This window comes from Myxine glutinosa, chromosome 3, assembly GCF_964187855.1.
Source record: "Myxine glutinosa chromosome 3, kmMyxGlut1.1, whole genome shotgun sequence".
Taxonomy (NCBI): Eukaryota; Metazoa; Chordata; class Myxini; order Myxiniformes; family Myxinidae; genus Myxine; species Myxine glutinosa.
In genome coordinates, this window is record NC_136263.1 from 194,719,864 (window position 1) to 194,739,825 (window position 19,962).

At 44.8% G+C, this 19,962-nt stretch overlaps 1 protein-coding gene across 1 annotated transcript in view; it reads right to left on the reverse strand.

Moving 5' to 3' along the window:
* The window catches only part of LOC137422908 (peripheral myelin protein 22), a 42,179-nt gene extending 22,536 nt beyond the window's left edge, over positions 1-19,643 (reverse strand). The window contains exon 1 of the mRNA XM_068109567.2: positions 18,901-19,643. Within this exon, the coding sequence (XP_067965668.2) occupies positions 18,901-18,904 (4 nt within the window). The 5' untranslated portion in view covers positions 18,905-19,643. The remainder of the gene's footprint in view (positions 1-18,900) is intronic.
* Between the last annotated feature and the right edge of the window lie 319 nt (positions 19,644-19,962).

A 19,962-nucleotide genomic window follows, 5' to 3' on the forward strand; every position in this document is an offset into this window, starting at 1 on the left:
CTACGAGAGGTGGAGTTAAGAATTTGAGAGCTTAAAGCAGTGGAGTTATTAGATTTGAAGTTATTAAAAAGAGCATTATGAGGATACATTAACAAGTTGGGGATAAAATTGTATCTGTGTCATCAACAAAGGCTTACAGGATAGCTCACTGGAATCTGAATGGTCTTGCCTACAGGTTTAATTCCAGACCCAACCATAAACTGTCACCCTGGTGTTTCATAATGACACGGCCATTTTGTGCCAGGACCCTGTCCAAGTTGCTTAATCCTGCCCCGAGTTGCACTGGGAAGAGCAAACCACCTGGTGTATTCTCTGCATTATGAAATAACTTGACCATGGACAACTGACAACATATTGTGTCTTCATGATAAGATGTGTGCTACAGGACCTAACTAATGAGGATATTGTATACTATTAAGTTTAAAGTATAATCTAAGGTACAAACATGCAGTAAATGACATGTAATCGTGATTACTATGCCTAGTCCGGTCAGTTAACACATATATGTAGAGAAACCGTGACCAGCCAGATTAAAGCATGACACTTGGCAAGAATTATGTATGGGTCATGGGTATGGGGGTGTGGGGGGTGGGAGGTTTAGGCCGAGTGGCCTAGTTTCCCAGAAATCCAAGATGGCCGTCACGCATACAAATAGTCACTACTATGTCTATTCTGTGGCTAGAATACTGGTGAAAGTGGCTAAATATGGGTCTTTGAGGTCGTATAATTCATCTAATCTTCATTTGAGTGCTCATACACTTCAAACCGGAATTGTATGAGATAAATTTATGACAATTATGGGAAATAAATATCCCTAATAACATATTCCCCATTTTTTTGCTGTTGCAGATAATGCATTGGGAGTGTTGTATGATTTGGGCGAAGACTGACGATGACCTGAAATGCCCCGGGAATAAAACTCCCGCGGAAGCCCTGAAAACCTATGAAGATTACCGAGAGAATGGAAAGTCCTTTCAGAAAGTGAATGCACTACCGTCGATTTGGACATTCGAGGTCGTGGAGGTGCTGCTGACTTCTGAAGAATAGTGCTCGGTGGCACAAAATGTGCCACCGAAAGTTCGTCAGCGAGGCCAATCAGAGGCAGGAGAAAGAAAGTCTGAAGGCCAGTCACTCGGAGCCTGTTCAACAAGTACTTTCAGTGAACAATGTATCTTCTGCTTGGAAACTCAAGGACTGCTGCATAATTCTCAACGCTGACGCTAGATGTGAGTTTGCGGGAAATGGCTGTCAAATTACAAGATGCAGAACTGTCATTATGGATTGCAGCAGGTTTAGTAGCTATTGAGGCCAAATATCCATAATGGATGTTTGACAACCTACAGAAGTTTGGGGCGAGAGTTGCAGACCGAGGCAGCTAAAGATCATGAAGACATGCAAGAATCTCGAGGCTTCGCAGAACGACTCTTCTATATAGAAAGCTGCGTTGAAGACAAAATATACATATCCAAACTCTCTGAGATGCATAAGTTGTACGAAGAGCGACATCCTGGCGTTGAACAAGACTATTGACAAGTCCAGGCTGAAGAATAAACTTCTTGCCCACTTCTTGACCGAGTGTCAGGAGCAGTTGGACGGAAGAAACACACTCTTTGTTTTCAACGAGGGGGTGTGGCGAATGCTGAAGGAAGCCATGGAAACACGTGAATTGCAACAAGAAGCCTTTTTCGATATCCTGCCTTAAAAGAAAATGCCAACACATTAAACTGAACCAAACTAACTACACGTGGAATTTGGGTGTTCTGGAAGGAAAGCCACGATACCTATGGCTCATATTTAAGAAACCAGATGGAGATGAAGGTACTGATAAGAATAATGCGCTGAGTGATAATGCTAAGGTGAAACAACTTCGGGTTTCTCTGGATGGAACATTTTACCCGTGAGATAGATTGGAAATTGATTGGGAAAAAAAATGATTATGCGGAAGCCTACAAGTCTTACCAAAAGGTGTGTGAAAGCAATGGTAATAAAGATCCCATTTTGGATATGGTTGCGTTTCAAAAACTTTATACAATCTACGCAATTGACCTTTCTCAAAAGGAAACTATAAAGTCTAATAGAGTGGATACTTCTCTGTACATTGAAAGAGGAGAGAGTCCAAGGAGAGTGTCTAAATTTGCCCGAAAAGAGATTTCTGACGGCGAGTGTTTAAAATTTTCTTGAAACTTTCCCTCTGATTGTTAGGAGAGTTCAGTACCAAATAACCTCAAATCTTTGATATCTATGCTACGATAGGACCAAACATCAAGGATCGGACCATAGCAAACTCTCAAGCGTGCGTTACCATTTGCCAACTGATTCTGTTCAACGACAAAGCGAGGACGACTATGACAGATCAGATGTACCACACAAAGGTAGATTAACCTCCACTACCCTTATATATTGGGCTAGATGTACGTACCCATACACGGAACAAGAGAATGATGACCTGGATTTTTCAACTCGGTGTCAGTGCCAGCTATGGGCATGTAATTGAGGTGGTGGAGGACTGGCTCACAATAGCTGTTTGCCAGCATTCTACGGACGAAGACTTGGTATGTCCCCCGCAGCTGCGAGGCAGACTCTTCAAATTGGGTGCAGTCGACAACATCAATCATAACCACTTGTCCACAACTGCTCAACGGTCCTTCCATGGTACCTTATCAGTGCCTCTGTATCTAGCATCGCAAGGGAACCGGTGAGGATTCCACTGGTTACAGGGGCTGTTAAATGACCGCTGCCTGACAGAAACAGGATTGTCCCTGTTGTGATTTGTAATACTGACAAAGTGACAGTTCCATTGACGGTAACCCAGGATATTACGGGTCATGTGGAAGAAGCCAAGAAGGAGGGAACTGTTGGGAACACAAAAAAGCTGAAGTGAATTGATCAAGTGTGGATGCAAGACTGAGCCCCTGTGTACACGGAAGTGTGTCTGCAAGAACAACCGACTGGAGTGTACAGCCCGATGTCAGTGCAGTGGAAACTGTGAACGATAAACTTATGATTGTCACCTGACATTTAATTGCGAAGTCTTCTGTTGTGCAAGAACTGTGTGTAGAATTATGGCATTAGGCAGTCGTGTAAGGTACGTAAACTAGGCCGTGATTGCAACTTTGTGTGATATTTTAGCTCCAATGCAAGCCAAAACAGACGCATTGTGTTTTAGGCAGCCATCTTGGATGCCATCTTGGATTTCTGGGAGACAAGGTCACCCTCGGTCACCCACCAGTCCGGGCACCCCCATCAAATGATTGTGCATGACACATACACGGTTTGCGCCAAGTCGCATACTTTAATCCGGCAGGTCACGATTTTCAGGCTAACTGATCAGACTAATCTGGCATTATCAGTGATAGACATATTTACTGCACATTGAGTCGAACCCCAGACCTCCTCAAGAGTTCTCAATGATGCCTGTGAAAAAACTGGTGAAATTTTACACCACCAACCCACTTCCTACACTTCCTCTGCACCTCCTCAACACCACCCTTTCTTTCTTGTCCCCGACTCTGATCACCTCTCAAACTCAAAGGGGGCTTTGCTGACCATAATCGTCGATCAAGCTGTCTGCAGCATGGTGCACATGTAGATGATTACCCAGCACGGTGTACATGCAGATGATTACTCAGCACAGTGCACATGTAGATGATTACCCAGCACGGTGTGCATGAAGATGATTACCCAGCACGGTGTACATGTAGATGATTACCCAGCACGGTGTGCATGTAGATGATTACCCAGCATGGTGTACATGCAGATGATTACCCAGCACGGTGTACATGTAGATGATTACCCATCACGGTGTACATGTAGATGATTACCCAGCATGGTGTACATGTAGATGATTACCCAGCACGGTGTACATGGAGATGATTACCCAGCACGGTGTACATGTAGATGATTACCCAGCACGGTGTACATGTAGATGATTACCCAGCACGGTGTGCATGCAGATGATTACCCAGCACGGTGTGCATGTAGATGATTACCCAGCACGGTGTACATGTAGATGATTACCCAGCACGGTGTACATGTAGATGATTACCCAGCACGGTGTACATGTAGATGATTACCCAGCACGGTGTACATGCAGATGATTACCCAGCACGGTGTACATGTAGATGATTACCCATCACGGTGTACATGGAGATGATTACCCAGCATGGTGTACATGTAGATGATTACCCAGCACGGTGTACATGTAGATGATTACCCATCACAGTGTACATGCAGATGATTACCCAGCACGGTGTACATGTAGATGATTACCCAGCACGTTGTGCATGTAGATGATTACCCAGCACGGTGTACATGTAGATGATTACCCATCACAGTGTACATGCAGATGATTACCCAGCACGGTGTACATGTAGATGACTACCCATCACAGTGTACATGTAGATGATTACCCAGCACGGTGTACATGTAGATGATTACCCAGCATGGTGTACATGTAGATGATTACCCAGCATGGTGTACATGTAGATGATTACCCATCACGGTGTACATGTAGATTGTAGATGATTACCCAGCATGGTGTACATGTAGATGATTACCCAGCACGGTGTACATGTAGATGATTACCCATCACGGTGTACATGGAGATGATTACCCAGCATGGTGTACATGTAGATGATTACCCAGCACGGTGTACATGTAGATGATTACCCAGCACGGTGTACATGTAGATGATTACCCAGCACGGTGTACATGTAGATGATTACCCAGCACGGTGTACATGTAGATGATTACCCATCACGGTGTACATGTAGATGATTACCCAGCACGGTGTACATGTAGATGATTACCCATCACAGTGTACATGTAGATGATTACCCATCACGGTGTACATGTAGATGATTACCCAGCACTGTGTACATGAAGATGATTACCCAGCACGGTGTACATGGAGATGATTACCCAGCATGGTGTACATGTAGATGATTACCCAACACGGTGTACATGTAGATGATTACCCAGCACGGTGTACATGTAGATGATTACCCAGCACGGTGTACATGTAGATGATTACCCAGCACGGTGTGCATGTAGATGATTACCCAGCACGGTGTACATGTAGATGATTACCCAGCCCGGTGTACAGGTAGATGATTACCCAGCACGGTGTACATGTAGATTATTACCTAGCACGGTGTACATGCAGATGATTACCCATCACAGTGTACATGTAGATGATTACCCAACACGGTGTACATGTAGATGTTTACCCAGCACGGTGTACATGTAGATGATTACCCAGCACGGTGTACATGTAGATTATTACCCAGCACGGTGTACATGTAGATGATTACCCATCACGGTGTATATGTAGATGATTACCCAGCACGGTGTACATGTAGATGATTAACCATCACGGTGTACATGGAGATGATTACCCAGCATGGTGTACATGTAGATGATAACCCATCACGGTGTACATGGAGATGATTACCCAGCACGGTGTACATGTAGATGATTACCCATCACGGTGTACATGGAGATGATTACCCAGCATGGTGTACATGTAGATGATTACCTAGCATGGTGTATATGTAGATGATTACCCAGCACGGTGTACATGTAGATGATTACCCAGCACGGTGTACATGCAGATGATTACCCAGCACGGTGTACATGTAGATGATTACCCATCACGGTGTACATGTAGATGATTACCCAGCATGGTGTACATGTAGATGATTACCCAGCACGGTGTACATGGAGATGATTACGCAGCACGGTGTACATGTAGATGATTACCCAGCACGGTGTACATGTAGATGATTACCCATCACGGTGTACATGTAGATGATTACCCAGCACGGTGTACATGTAGATGATTACCCAGCACGGTGTACATGTAGATGATTACCCAGCACGGTGTACATGTAGATGATTACCCAGCACGGTGTACACGTAGATGATTACCCATCACGGTGTACATGTAGATGATTACCCAGCATGGTGTACATGTAGATGATTACCCAGCATGGTGTACATGTAGATGATTACCCAGCACGGTGTACACGTAGATGATTACCCAGCACGGTGTACATGTAGATGATTACCCAGCACATTGTCTGTGTCGATGATGATGGTGATGCAAACATGACCGGCATTCCAGTAATGTTGTCTTTGTGCCAAAATTTCCACAACCGGATAACATCCCAGAAATAGATAATGTCGACTCTGTCGGAGTGTGTTGAGCCTGGCCTCTTGGATCATGAGGGACAGTGGGAGCACGAGGAGCCTCTGGGAGAATGAGGAGCTGTGGGAGCACCAGGAGCCTCAAGGAGAATGAAGAGCTGGCCTGTAGGATCATGAGGGGCTGTGGGAACATGAGAAGCCCTTGGGAGAATGAGGAGCTGGCAGGTTGGATCATGAGGGGCTGTGGGAGCATGAGAAGCCCCTGGGAGAATGAGGGGCTGGCATGTTGGATCATGAGGGGCTGTGGGAACATGAGAAGCCCCTGGGAGAATGAGGGGCTGGCATGTTGGATCATGAGGGGCTGTGGGAGCATGAGAAGCCCCTGGGAGAATGAGGGGCTGGCATGTTGGATCATGAGGGGCTGTGGAAAAGTGAGGACCTGGCATGTGGGATCATGAGGATCTGTGGGAGCATGAGAATCCCCTGGGAGAATGAGGAGCTGGCATGTTGGATCATGAGGAGCTGTGGGAGCATGAGAAGCCCCTGGGAGAATGAGGAGCTGACATGGTGGATCATGAGGGGCTGTGGGAGCATGAGAAGCCTCTGGGAGAATGAGCCGCTGGCATGTTGGATCATGAGGGGCTGTGGGAGCAAGAGAAGCCCCTGCGAGAATGAGGAGCTGGCATGTTGGATCATGAGGAGCTGTGGGAGCATGAGAAGCCACTGCGAGAATGAGGAGCTGGCATGTTGGATCATGAGGAGCTGTGGGAGCATGAGAAGCCACTGCAAGAATGAGGAGCTGGCATGTTGGATCACGAGGGGCTGTGGGAGCATGAGAAGCCCCTGCGAGAATGAGGAGCTGGCATGTTGGATCAGGAGGAGCTGTGGGAGCATGTGAAGCCCCTGCGAGAATGAGGAGCTGGCATGTTGGATTATGAGGGGCTGTGGGAGCATGAGAAGCCCCTGGGAGAATGAGGAGCTGGCATGTTGGATCATGAGGGGCTGTGGGAGCATGAGAAGCCCCTGGTAGAATGAGGGGCTGGCATGTTGGATCATGAGGGCTGTGGAAGAGTGAGGACCTGGCATGTTGGATCATGAGGGGCTGTGGGAGCATGGGAAGCCCCTGGGAGAATGAGGGGCTGGCATGTTGGATCATGAGTGGCTGTGGGAGCATGAGAAGCCTCTGGGAGAATGAGGAGCTGGCATGTTGGATCATGAGGGGCTGTGGGAGCATGAGAAGCCTCTGGGAGAATGAGGAGCTGGCATGTTGGATCATGAGGAGCTGTGGGAGCATGAGAAGCCCCTGGGAGAATGACGAGCTTGCATGTTGGATCATGAGGGCTGTGGGAGCATGAGAAGCCTCTGGGAGATGACGAGCTTGCATGTGGGATCATGAAGGGCTGTGGGAGCATGAGAAGCCCCTGGGAGAATGACGAGCTTGCATGTGGGATCATGAAGGGCTGCGGGAGCATGAGAAGCCCCTGGGAGAATGACGAGCTTGCATGTGGGATCATGAAGGGCTGTGGGAGCATGAGAAGCCCCTGGGAGCATGACGAGCTTGCATGTTGGATCATGAGGGGCTGTGGGAGCATGAGAAGCCCCTGGGAGCATGACGAGCTTGCATGTTGGATCATGAGGGGCTGTGGGGGCATGAGAAGCCCCTGGGAGAATGACGAGCTTGCATGTGGGATCATGAAGGGCTGTGGGAGCATGAGAAGCCTCTGGGAGAATGAGGATCTGGCATGTGGGATCATGATGGGCTGTGGGAGCATGAGAAGCCTCTGGGAGAATGAGGAGCTGGCATGTGGGATCATGAAGGGCTGTGGGAGCATGAGAAGCCTCTGGGAGAAGGAGGAGCTGGCATGTTGGATCATGAGGGGCTGTGGGCACATAAGAAGCCTCTGGGAGAATGAGGAGCTGGCATGTTGGATCATGAGGGGCTGTGGGAGCATGAGAAGCCTCTGGGAGAATGAGGAGCTGGCATGTTGGATCATGAGGGGCTGTGGGAGCATGAGAAGCCTCTGGGAGAATGAGGGGCTGGCATGTTGGATCATGAGGGGCTGTGGGAGCATGAGAAGCCTCTGGGAGAATGAGGGGCTGGCATGTTGGATCATGAGGCGCTGTGGGAGCATGAGCAGCCTCTGGGAGAATGAGGGGCTGTGGGAGCATGAGAAGCCTCTGGAGAATGAGGGGCTGGCATGTGGGATCATGAGGGGCTGTGGGAGCATGAGAAGCCTCTGGGAGAATGAGGGGCTGTGGGAGCATGAGAAGCCTCTGGGAGAATGAGGGGCTGGCATGTGGGATCATGAGGGGCTGAGGGAGCATCAGGAGCCTCTGGGAGAATGAGGGGCTGGCATGTTGGATCATGACGGGCTGTGGGAGCACCAGGAGCCTCTGGGAGAATGAGGGGCTGGCGTGTGGATCATGAGGGGCTGTGGGAGCATGAGAAGCCCCTGGGAGAATGAGGGGCTGGCATGTGGGATCATGAGGGGCTGTGGGAGCACCAGGAGCCTCTGGGAGAATGAGGGGCTGGCATGTTGGATCATGAGGGGCTGTGGGAGCATGTGAAGCCCCTGGGACAATGAGGGGCTGGCATGTGGGATCATGAGGGGCTGTGGGAGCATGAGAAGCCCCTGGGATCATGAGGGGCTGTGGGAGCATGAGAAGCCCCTGGGATCATGAGGGGCTGTGGAAGAGTGAGGACCTGGCATGTGAGAATTCACATTATAACAGCACCACAGACTGTCCACTCGATACCTGCACCACACCATTAAAACCACCACATTGTCGTGATTGGTTGAATTCAACATAACGTTGTTCGAGGTGTAATTACCTCCGTGGGAATTAAGCAAAAGCGGAAGTCATGGCGATGCTCCAGCTTCACCTTGCTTCCCACGGCGGTTATTACACCTTGATGGGACTTTGATTAACATTCTATGGAGTCCAGCCATTTGTACTACCTGCACCTGCCGACATAGATAGATGCAATAGTCTTCACGAGCAAGACAAGTTCTTCATTCTCGTACATTCTAACGCCACCAACGACTACCACTCAATAACACGCAATAACATAACAAAGCCAGCATTTTGGGGAACGTCCGGTGGAATAATCACACCGGTCTGTACCGAACCGTGTGTACCACTCGGTGTTATGATGTACCATTGGTGTTGTGATGTACCATTTGGTCCCATATGTACCATTGGTTATACGATGTACCATTTGGTCCCATATGTACCATTGGTTATACAATGTACCATTTGGTCCCATATGTACCATTGGTTATACAATGTACCATTTGGTCCCATATGTACCATTGGTTATACGATGTACCATTTGGTCCCATATGTACCATTGGTGTTGTGATGTACCATTTGGTCCCATATGTACCATTGGTGTTGTGATGTACCATTTGGTCCCATATGTACCATTGGTTATACGATGTACCATTTGGTCCCATATGTACCATTGGTTATACAATGTACCATTTGGTCCCATATGTACCATTGGTTATACAATGTACCATTTGGTCCCATATGTACCATTGGTTATACGATGTACCATTTGGTCCCATATGTACCATTGGTTATACGATGTACCATTTGGTCCCATATGTACCATTGGTTATACAATGTACCATTTGGTCCCATATGTACCATTGTTGTTGCGATGCACCATTTGGTCCCATATGTACCATTGGTTATACGATGTACCATTTGGTCCCAAATGTACCATTGGTTATACGATGTACCATTTGGTCCCATATGTACCATTGGTTATACGATGTACCATTTGGTCCCATATGTACCATTGGTTATACAATGTACCATTTGGTCCCATATGTACCATTGCTGTTGCGATGCACCATTTGGTCCCATATGCACAATTGTTGATACGATGTACCATTTGGTCCCATATGTACCATTGGTTATACAATGTACCATTTGGTCCCATATGTACCATTGCTGTTGCGATGCACCATTTGGTCCCATATGCACAATTGTTGATACGATGTACCATTTGGTCCCATATGTACCATTGGTTATACAATGTACCATTTGGTCCCATATGTACCATTGGTTATACGATGCACCATTTGGCCCCATATGTACCATTGGTGATACGATGTACCATTTGGTCCCATATGTACCATTGGTGTTGTGATGCACCATTTGGTCCCATATGTACCATTGGTGTTGTGATGTACCATTTGGTCCCATATGTACCATTGGTGTTGTGATGTACCATTTGGTCCCATATGTACCATTGGTGTTGTGATGTACCATTTGGTCCCATATGCACAATTGGTGATACGATGCACCATTTGGTCCCATTTGTACCATTGTTGTTACGATGCACCATTTGGTCCCATATGCACAATTGGTGATACGATGCACCATTTGGTCCCATATGTACCGTTGGTGATACGATGTACCATTTGGTCCCATATGCACAATTGGTGATACGATGTACCATTTGGTCCCATAGGTACCATTGTTGTTGCGATGCACCATTTGGTCCCATATGCACAATTGGTGATACGATGTAACCTTTGGTCCCATATGTACCATTGTTGTTGCGATGCACCATTTGGTCCCATATGCACAATTGGTGATACGATGTACCATTTGGTCCCATATGTACCGTTGGTGATACGATGTACCATTTGGTCCCATATGCACAAATGGTGATACGATGTACCATTTGGTCCCATATGTACCATTGTTGTTGCGATGCACCATTTGGTCCCATATGCACAATTGGTGATACGATGTACCATTTGGTCCCATATGTACCGTTGGTGATACGATGTACCATTTGGTCCCATATGCACAATTGGTGATACGATGTACCATTTGGTCCCATATGTACCGTTGGTGATACGATGTACCATTTGGTCCCATATGCACAATTGGTGATACGATGTACCATTTGGTCCCATATGTACCATTGTTGTTGCGATGCACCATTTGGTCCCATATGCACAATTGGTGATACGATGCACCATTTGGTCCCATATGTACCATTTGGTCCTATATGGACCATTGGTGTTGTGATGTACAGTTCAAGGTTGTGTGTACCACTCGGTGCTCTGACATACCACTTGGTGTTATGTGCATGGTGCTGTGATGTACCACTTGATGTGGACGAGAACTGCTCAGTCTAGTGAGGTTCTCAAACCTGATCTGTCCGCTGTCCCACAATCCCACCGTTCAGTGGACAAGTGCATGGGGTATCTCAGAAATGTTGATAAAGGGGTAATGTAATGATATACCCCCAAACTACCTTCCTGCAGCCCACACCACCCCCAACTTCGATTTTACAACTTCATACACTTCTCTGCAAAGCATCAACTCCCCATCCTCCCCACACACCCTTTACCACTTCGTTGTGGTATTTACCTGACCAAATGGCAAAACCCCAAGGACCTTCTTGGGTGTGCTGTTTATAAGACAATTTACTACGTCAATCTATTATTACATCACTGCATATTAACATCACAACACCTAATGTTTTCAGACTGGCCCAAATACGTGCGATAAGATGGTACATAGAGAGCGACTAGTGTTGTAAACATTCACGAGTCGTGCGGTAAACGTGATATAGCTATAACATATTTGTGTGCATTATTCATATTGTGCCATTGTCTCATATACAAGGGGAAGAAATGAGATTGCGGGCGGGGCTTGTACACAAGGGGAGGAGGGAGAATGAGGGCGGGGCTCGTACACAAGTGGAGGTCGGAGAATGAGGGAGGGGCATGTACACAGGTGGAGGAGAATGAGGGCGGTGCTTATACACAAGGGGAGGGAGGAGAATGAGAGGGAGGAGAATGAGGGCGAGGCTTGTACACAAGTGGAGGAAGGAGAATGAGGGCGGGGCTCGTACACAAGTGGAGGTAGGAGAATGAGGGAGGGGCATGTCCACAGGTGGAGGAGAATGAGGTCGGGGCTTATACACAAGGGGAGGGAGGAGAATGAGGGCGAGGCTTGTACACAAGTGGAGGAAGATAATGAGGGCGGGGCTTGTACACAAGTGGAGGAAGATAATGAGGGCGGGGCTTGTACACAAGGGGAGGAGGGAGAATGAGGGCGGGGCTCGTACACAAGTGGAGGGAGGAGAATGAGGGCGGGGCTTGTACACAGGTGGAGGAAGATAATGAGGGCAGGGCTTGTACACAAGGGGAGGAAGATAATGAGGGCGGGGCTTGTACACAGGTGGAGGAGAATGAGGGCGGGGCTTGTACACAGGTGGAGGAGAATGAGGGCGGGGCTTGTACACAAGTGGAGGAGAAAGAGGGCAGGGCTTGCACACAAGGGGGAGCAAGGAGAATGAGGGCGGGGCTTGTACACAGGTGGAGGGAGGAGAATGAGGGAGGGGCATGTACACAGGTGGAGGAGAATGAGGGCGGGGCTTATACACAAGGGGAGGGAGGAGAATGAGGACGAGGCTTGTACACAAGGGGAGGGGGGAGGAATAAGGGCAGGTCTTGTATACAAGGGGGCGGAAGGAGAATGAGGGTGGAGCTTGTACACAAGGGGAGGGAGGAGAATGAGGGCGAGGCTTGTACACAAGGGGAGGGGGGAGGAATAAGGGCAGGTCTTGTATACAAGGGGGAGGAAGGAGAATGAGGGTGGTGGTTTTACACAATGGTGAGCGGAAAAGTGGGCTGTGCTCACACAAGGGAGAGGAGAGAGAGGATCCTCCTTGTATACAAGAGGAAGGAAGAGGAAAGGGGACATTATATTAAAGAGGACATGATGAGATTACAGCGTGATATGACATGATGAGATTATAGAGTGATAAGACATGATGAGATTACAGCGTGATATGACATCATGAAATTATAGAGTGATACGTCATGATGAGATTACAGCGTGATATGACATGTTGAGATTATAGAGTGATAAGTCATGATGAGATTACAGCATGATATGACATCATGAAATTATAGAGTGATACGTCATGATGAGATTACAGCATGATATGACATGATGAGATTATAGAGTGATAACATATGATGAGATTATAGAGTGATAAGTCATGATGAGATTACAGCATGATATGACATGATGAGATTATAGAGTGATAAGACATGATGAGATTACAGCGTGATATGACATGATGAGATTATAGAGTGATACGTCATGATGAGATTACAGCGTGATATGACATGATGAGATTATAGAGTGATAAGACATGATGAGATTACAGCGTGATATGACATGATGAGATTATAGAGTGATAAGACATGATGAGATTACAGCGTGATATGACATCATGAAATTATAGAGTGATACGTCATGATGAGATTACAGCATGATATGACATGATGAGATTATAGAGTGATAACATATGATGATATTACAGAGTGATAAGACATGATGAGATTACAGCGTGATATGACATGATGAAATTATAGAGTGATACGTCATGATGAGATTACAGCATGATATGACATGATGAGATTATAGAGTGATAAGACATGATGAGATTACAGCGTGATATGACATGATGAGATTATAGAGTGATAAGACATGATGAGATTACAGCGTGATATGACATGATGAGATTATAGAGTGATAAGACATGATGAGATTACAGCGTGATATGACATCATGAAATTATAGAGTGATACGTCATGATGAGATTACAGCATGATATGACATGATGAGATTATAGAGTGATAAGTCATGATGAAATTACAGCATGATATGACATGATGAGATTATAGAGTGATAACATATGATGAGATTATAGAGTGATAAGTCATGATGAGATTACAGCATGATATGACATGATGAGATTATAGAGTGATAAGACATGATGAGATTACAGCGTGATATGACATGATGAGATTATAGAGTGATACGTCATGATGAGATTACAGCGTGATATGACATGATGAGATTATAGAGTGATAAGACATGATGAGATTACAGCGTGATATGACATCATGAAATTATAGAGTGATACGTCATGATGAGATTACAGCATGATATGACATGATGAGATTATAGAGTGATAAGTCATGATGAGATTACAGCATGATATGACATGATGAGATTATAGAGTGATAACATATGATGAGATTATAGAGTGATAAGACATGATGAGATTACAGCGTGATATGACATGATGAGATTATAGAGTGATAACATATGATGAGATTATAGAGTGATAAGACATGATGAGATTACAGCGTGATATGACATGATGAGATTATAGAGTGATAACATATGATGATATTACAGAGTGATAAGACATGATGAGATTACAGCGTGATATGACATGATGAAATTATAGAGTGATACGTCATGATGAGATTACAGCATGATATGACATGATGAGATTATAGAGTGATAAGTCATGATGAGATTACAGCATGATATGACATGATGAGATTATAGAGTGATAACATATGATGAGATTATAGAATGATAAGACATGATGAGATTACAGCGTGATATGACATGATGAAATTATAGAGTGATAACATATGATGATATTACAGAGTAATATGACATGATGAGATTATAGAGTGATAACATATGATGATATTACAGAGTAATATGACATGATGAGATTACAGCATGATATGACATGATGAGATCATAGAGTGATAAGACATGATGAGATTATAGAGTGATAAGACATGATGAGATTATAGAGTGATAACATACAATGAGATTATCGAGAGTGATAACATATGATGAGATTATAGAGTGATAACATCTGATGAGATTATAGAGTGATAACATATGATGAGATTATAGAGTGATAACATATGATGAGATTATCAAGAGTGACAACATATGATGAGATTTTAGAGTGATGAGATTATAGAGTGATCGGACATGATGAGATTACAGAGTGAAAAGACATAATGAGATTATAGAATGATAAGATATGATGAAATTATAGAGTGATAAGACATGATGATATTACAGAGTGATACAATATGATGATATTATAGAGTGATAAGATATGATGAGATTATAGAATGGTAATACATGAGGAGATTATAGAGTGACAAGACATGATGGGATTATAGAGTGATAACATACAATGAGATTATCGAGAGTGATAACATATGATGAGATTATCGAGACTGATAAGACATGATGAGATTATCAAGAGTGACAACGTATGAGGAGATTACAGGGTGATAAGATATGAGGAGATTATCGAGTGATGAGCCATGATGACATTATCAAGATTGATGAGACATGATGAGATAAAAGAGAGTGATAAGACATGCCTGAGATTATTGAGAATGAGGAACATGATCAGATGATGAGAGTGATGAGATATGATGAGATTATAGATAGTGATGAAATATGATGAGATTATAGAGAGTGATAAGCCATGATCAGATGATTGAGAGTGATGAGATTATAGAAAGTTATGAGACTTGATCAGATGATGGAGATTCATGAGACATGATCAGATGATGGAGAATGATGAGATTATCGAGAGTGATGAGACATGATGGGGAGTGATGAGACATGATAAAGAGTGATGGGACATGATGGAGAGTGATGAGGCATTATCAGATAATGGAGAGTGATGACATGTGATGAAATTATGAAATTATAGTGATGAAATTATAGTGATGAGACATGATCAGATGATGGAGTGATGAGATGAGATTATAGACAGTGATGAGACACGATCAGATAATGGAGAGTGATGAGATGTGATGAAATAACGGAGCTTGCTGTGACATGATATGATGATGGAGAATGATTACACATGATGAAATGACAGAGGTTGATGAGCAATGATGAGATGATGGAGAGTGATGAGACATGATGAAATTATAGTGATGAGACATGATCTGATGATGGAGAGTGATGAGATATGATGTCAGTATGGAGAGTGATGAGATATGATGAGATTATAGAGAGTGTAGAGATGATGATGTGATGGAGAGTGATGAGACATGATCATACTATAGAGAGTGATGAGACATGATCAGATGATGGAGAGGGATGAAATATGATGACATTATAGATATTGATGAGATATTATGAGATTATAGATTGTGATGAGATATGATGAGACTATATATAGTGATGAGATATGATGAGATTATAGAGAGTGATATGGCATGATCAGATGAAGGAGAGTGATGAGACATGATCATATTATAGAGAGTGATGAGATATGATGAGATTATAGATAGTGATGAGATATGATGAGATTATAGATAGTGATATGCCATGATCAGATGTGGAGAGTGATGAGATATGATGATATTATAGATGGTGATGAGATATGATGAGATGATGGAGAGTGATGAGATTATAGAGAGTGATGAGACATGATCAGATGATGGAGATTGATGAGACATTATCAGATGATGGAGAGTGATGAGATTATAGAGAGTGATGAGACATGATCAGATTATGGAGATTAATGAGACATTATCAGATGATGGAGAGTGATGACACAAGATCAGATGATGGAGAGTGATGAGATATGATGATATTATAGATAGTGATTATGCCATGATCAGGTGATGGAGAGTGATGAGATTATAGAGAGTGATGAGACATGGTCAGATGATGGAGATTGATGAGACATGATCAAATGATGGAGAGTGATGAGATTATAGAGAGTGATGAGACATGATCAGATGATGGAGATTGATGAGACATAATCAAATGATGGAGAGTGATGAGATTATAGAGAGTGATGAGACATGATCAGATGATGGAGATTGATGAGACATGATCAGATGATGGAGAGTGATGACACATGATCAGATGATGGAGATTAATAAGACATTATCAGATGATGCAGAGTGATGGCACATGATCAGATGATGGAGAGTGATGACACATGATCAGATGATGGAGAGTGATGAGATTATAGAAACTGATGAGACATGATCAGATGATGGAGAGGGATGAGACATGATCAGATGATGGAGTGATGAGACATGATCAGATGATGGAGATTGATGAGACATGATCAGATGATGGAGAGTGATGAGATTATAGAGAGTGATGAGACATGATCAGATGATGGAGAGTGATGAGATTATAGAGAGTGATGAGACATGATCAGATGATGGAGAGTGATGAGATTATAGAGAGTGATGAGACATGATAGAGAGTGATGAGATATGATGGAGAGTGATGAGACATTATGAAGCATGATGAGACATGATCAGATGATGGAGAGTGATGAGACATGATGGAGAGTGATGAGACATTATGAAGAGTGATGACACATGATCAGATGATGGAGATTGATGAGATTATAGAGTGATGAGACATGATCAGATGATGGAGAGTGATGACACATGATCAGATGATGGAGAGTGATGAGATTATCGAGAGTGATGACACATGATAGAGAGTGATGAGACATGATGGAGTGATGAGACATGATGGAGAGTGATGAGACATGATGGAGAGTGATGAGACATTATGAAGCATGATGAGACATGATCAGATGATGGAGAGTGATGAGACATGATGGAGAGTGATGACACATGATCAGATGATGGAGATTGATGAGATTATAGAGAGTGATGAAACATGATCAGATGATGGAGAGTGATGACACATGATCAGATGATGGAGAGTGATGACACATGATCAGATGATGGACATTGATGAGATTATAGAGAGTGATGAAACATGATCAGATGATGGAGAGTGATGACACATGATCAGATGATGGAGAGTGATGACACATGATCAGATGATGGAGATTGATGAGATTATCGAGAGTGATGAGACATGATCAGATGATGGAGAGTGATGAGACATGATCAGATGATGGAGAGTGATGAGATTGTAGAGTGATGAGACATGATCAGATGATGGAGAGTGATGAGACATGATCAGATGATGGAGAGTGATGACACATGATCAGATGATGGACATTGATGAGATTATAGAGAGTGATGAAGCATGATCAGATGATGGAGAGTGATGACACATGATCAGATGATGGAGAGTGATGACACATGATCAGATGATGGAGATTGATGAGATTATCGAGAGTGATGAGACATGATCAGATGATGGAGAGTGATGAGACATGATCAGATGATGGAGAGTGATGAGATTGTAGAGTGATGAGACATGATCAGATGATGGAGAGTGATGAGACATGATCAGATGATGGAGTGTGATGAGATTATAGAGAGTGATGAGACATGATCAGATGATGGAGAGTGATGAGACATGATCAGATGATGGAGAGTGATGAGACATGATCAGATGATGGAGAGTGATGAGATTATCGAGAGTGATGAGACATGATAGAGAGTGATGAGACATGATGGAGAGTGATGAGACATGATGGAGAGTGATGAGACATGATGGAGAGTGATGAGACATGATGGAGAGTGATGAGACATGATGGAGAGTGATGAGACATGATGGAGAGTGATGAGACATGATCAGATGATGGAGAGTGATGAGATTATCGAGAGTGATGAGACATGATAGAGAGTGATGAGACATGATAGAGAGTGATGAGACATGATAGAGAGTGATGACTGATGAGACATGATGGAGAGTGATGAGACATGATAGAGAGTGATGAGACATGATAGAGAGTGATGAGACATGATAGAGAGTGATGAGACATGATGGAGAGTGATGAGACATTATGAAGAGTGATGAGACATGGTGAAGCGTGATCAGACATGATGAGAATACGGGACGTGATGACAAACACAACGTATAACGGACTGAGGGCATGCACGTGTTGCGAGACCGAAAACTCACTCATTTGCGCCACAAGAAACGAAGAGATCCCCGAACCGCCACCTCCTCGACCTGTTCCGAGGCCGCTCTGCGAGGCAGACAGAGCTCCCGTGAGTAGCGCCGCAACACGAGTCCGCAAGCGTTCGGGCCGGGAGCGCAGTGCGGACGAGGCGGCGTCGCGAAAAAGCGCAACCAACGCCCAGCGGCGCAGGGATCGAGGTGGGGGTTGGGGGGAGCGGGGGGAGGGGTTCGCCTCGAGAGCTCAGGGTGGAGAAGTCACGTGGGGTGCTAATGGGAAATAGAAGTGCGTTTTGTGAATCGTGCGGAGCATGTACGTATGGGAATAACCTATATGAGATTTAATGGGAATCCCGCACGGAGATTGGCAGAGGGGATTCTCTTTCGGTTCGTACTTTGCTCCCCTCTGAGCTCTCTGCAGTTCCTGGACTTGTTCCCCCGGGGATTCCAATGCGACTAAAACTGCCGTCCTGTTGGAATGCCTGCAGGTGGTGCTGCATCCTGAAGCACGCCGATCTGCAGAATCGGACGTACAGCCGGCTATCCCATGTGAATGTGCGTTACGATGGTTCCAGACCCCCGCAGTTTCCCGCTAAAAGTAGACCATTGTGTGTCGGTGCCCTGGATAAGTTCCCTGCGTAAACATCCATGGAATGTGTAACGTAATTCCGAGGGATTGACCTGCTGGGTATGTTACCGTTTAGATCGGGGATGAGCAGAACCACCAATTTCATCTTCCTTCCTATGAATGAATTAAAATGCGATTGTGGGTTTTAATTTGGATGAAGAGGGCGTGGCCTCATTTTCCCCTCCCCTTTCCCACTCTTTTCTCCATTTTTCCTCCTGCGTCCCACCATGCCGAACCTCGAACCCCTGCGGGGAAGGAAAGTGTCGTAAGGGAGGGGAGAAGCAAGGATTGCAAATGAAAGGTGTTTGGGAGTGAAGAAAATGAGGGAGTAAACCGTAAACAGGTCAGGTCTGGGGAAAAGGAACAGGAGGGAGAGTAAATGGTAGTAAAGGGGCGGGGTTTTAAGATTATAGACCACGCCCCCTACCCCACGGCCA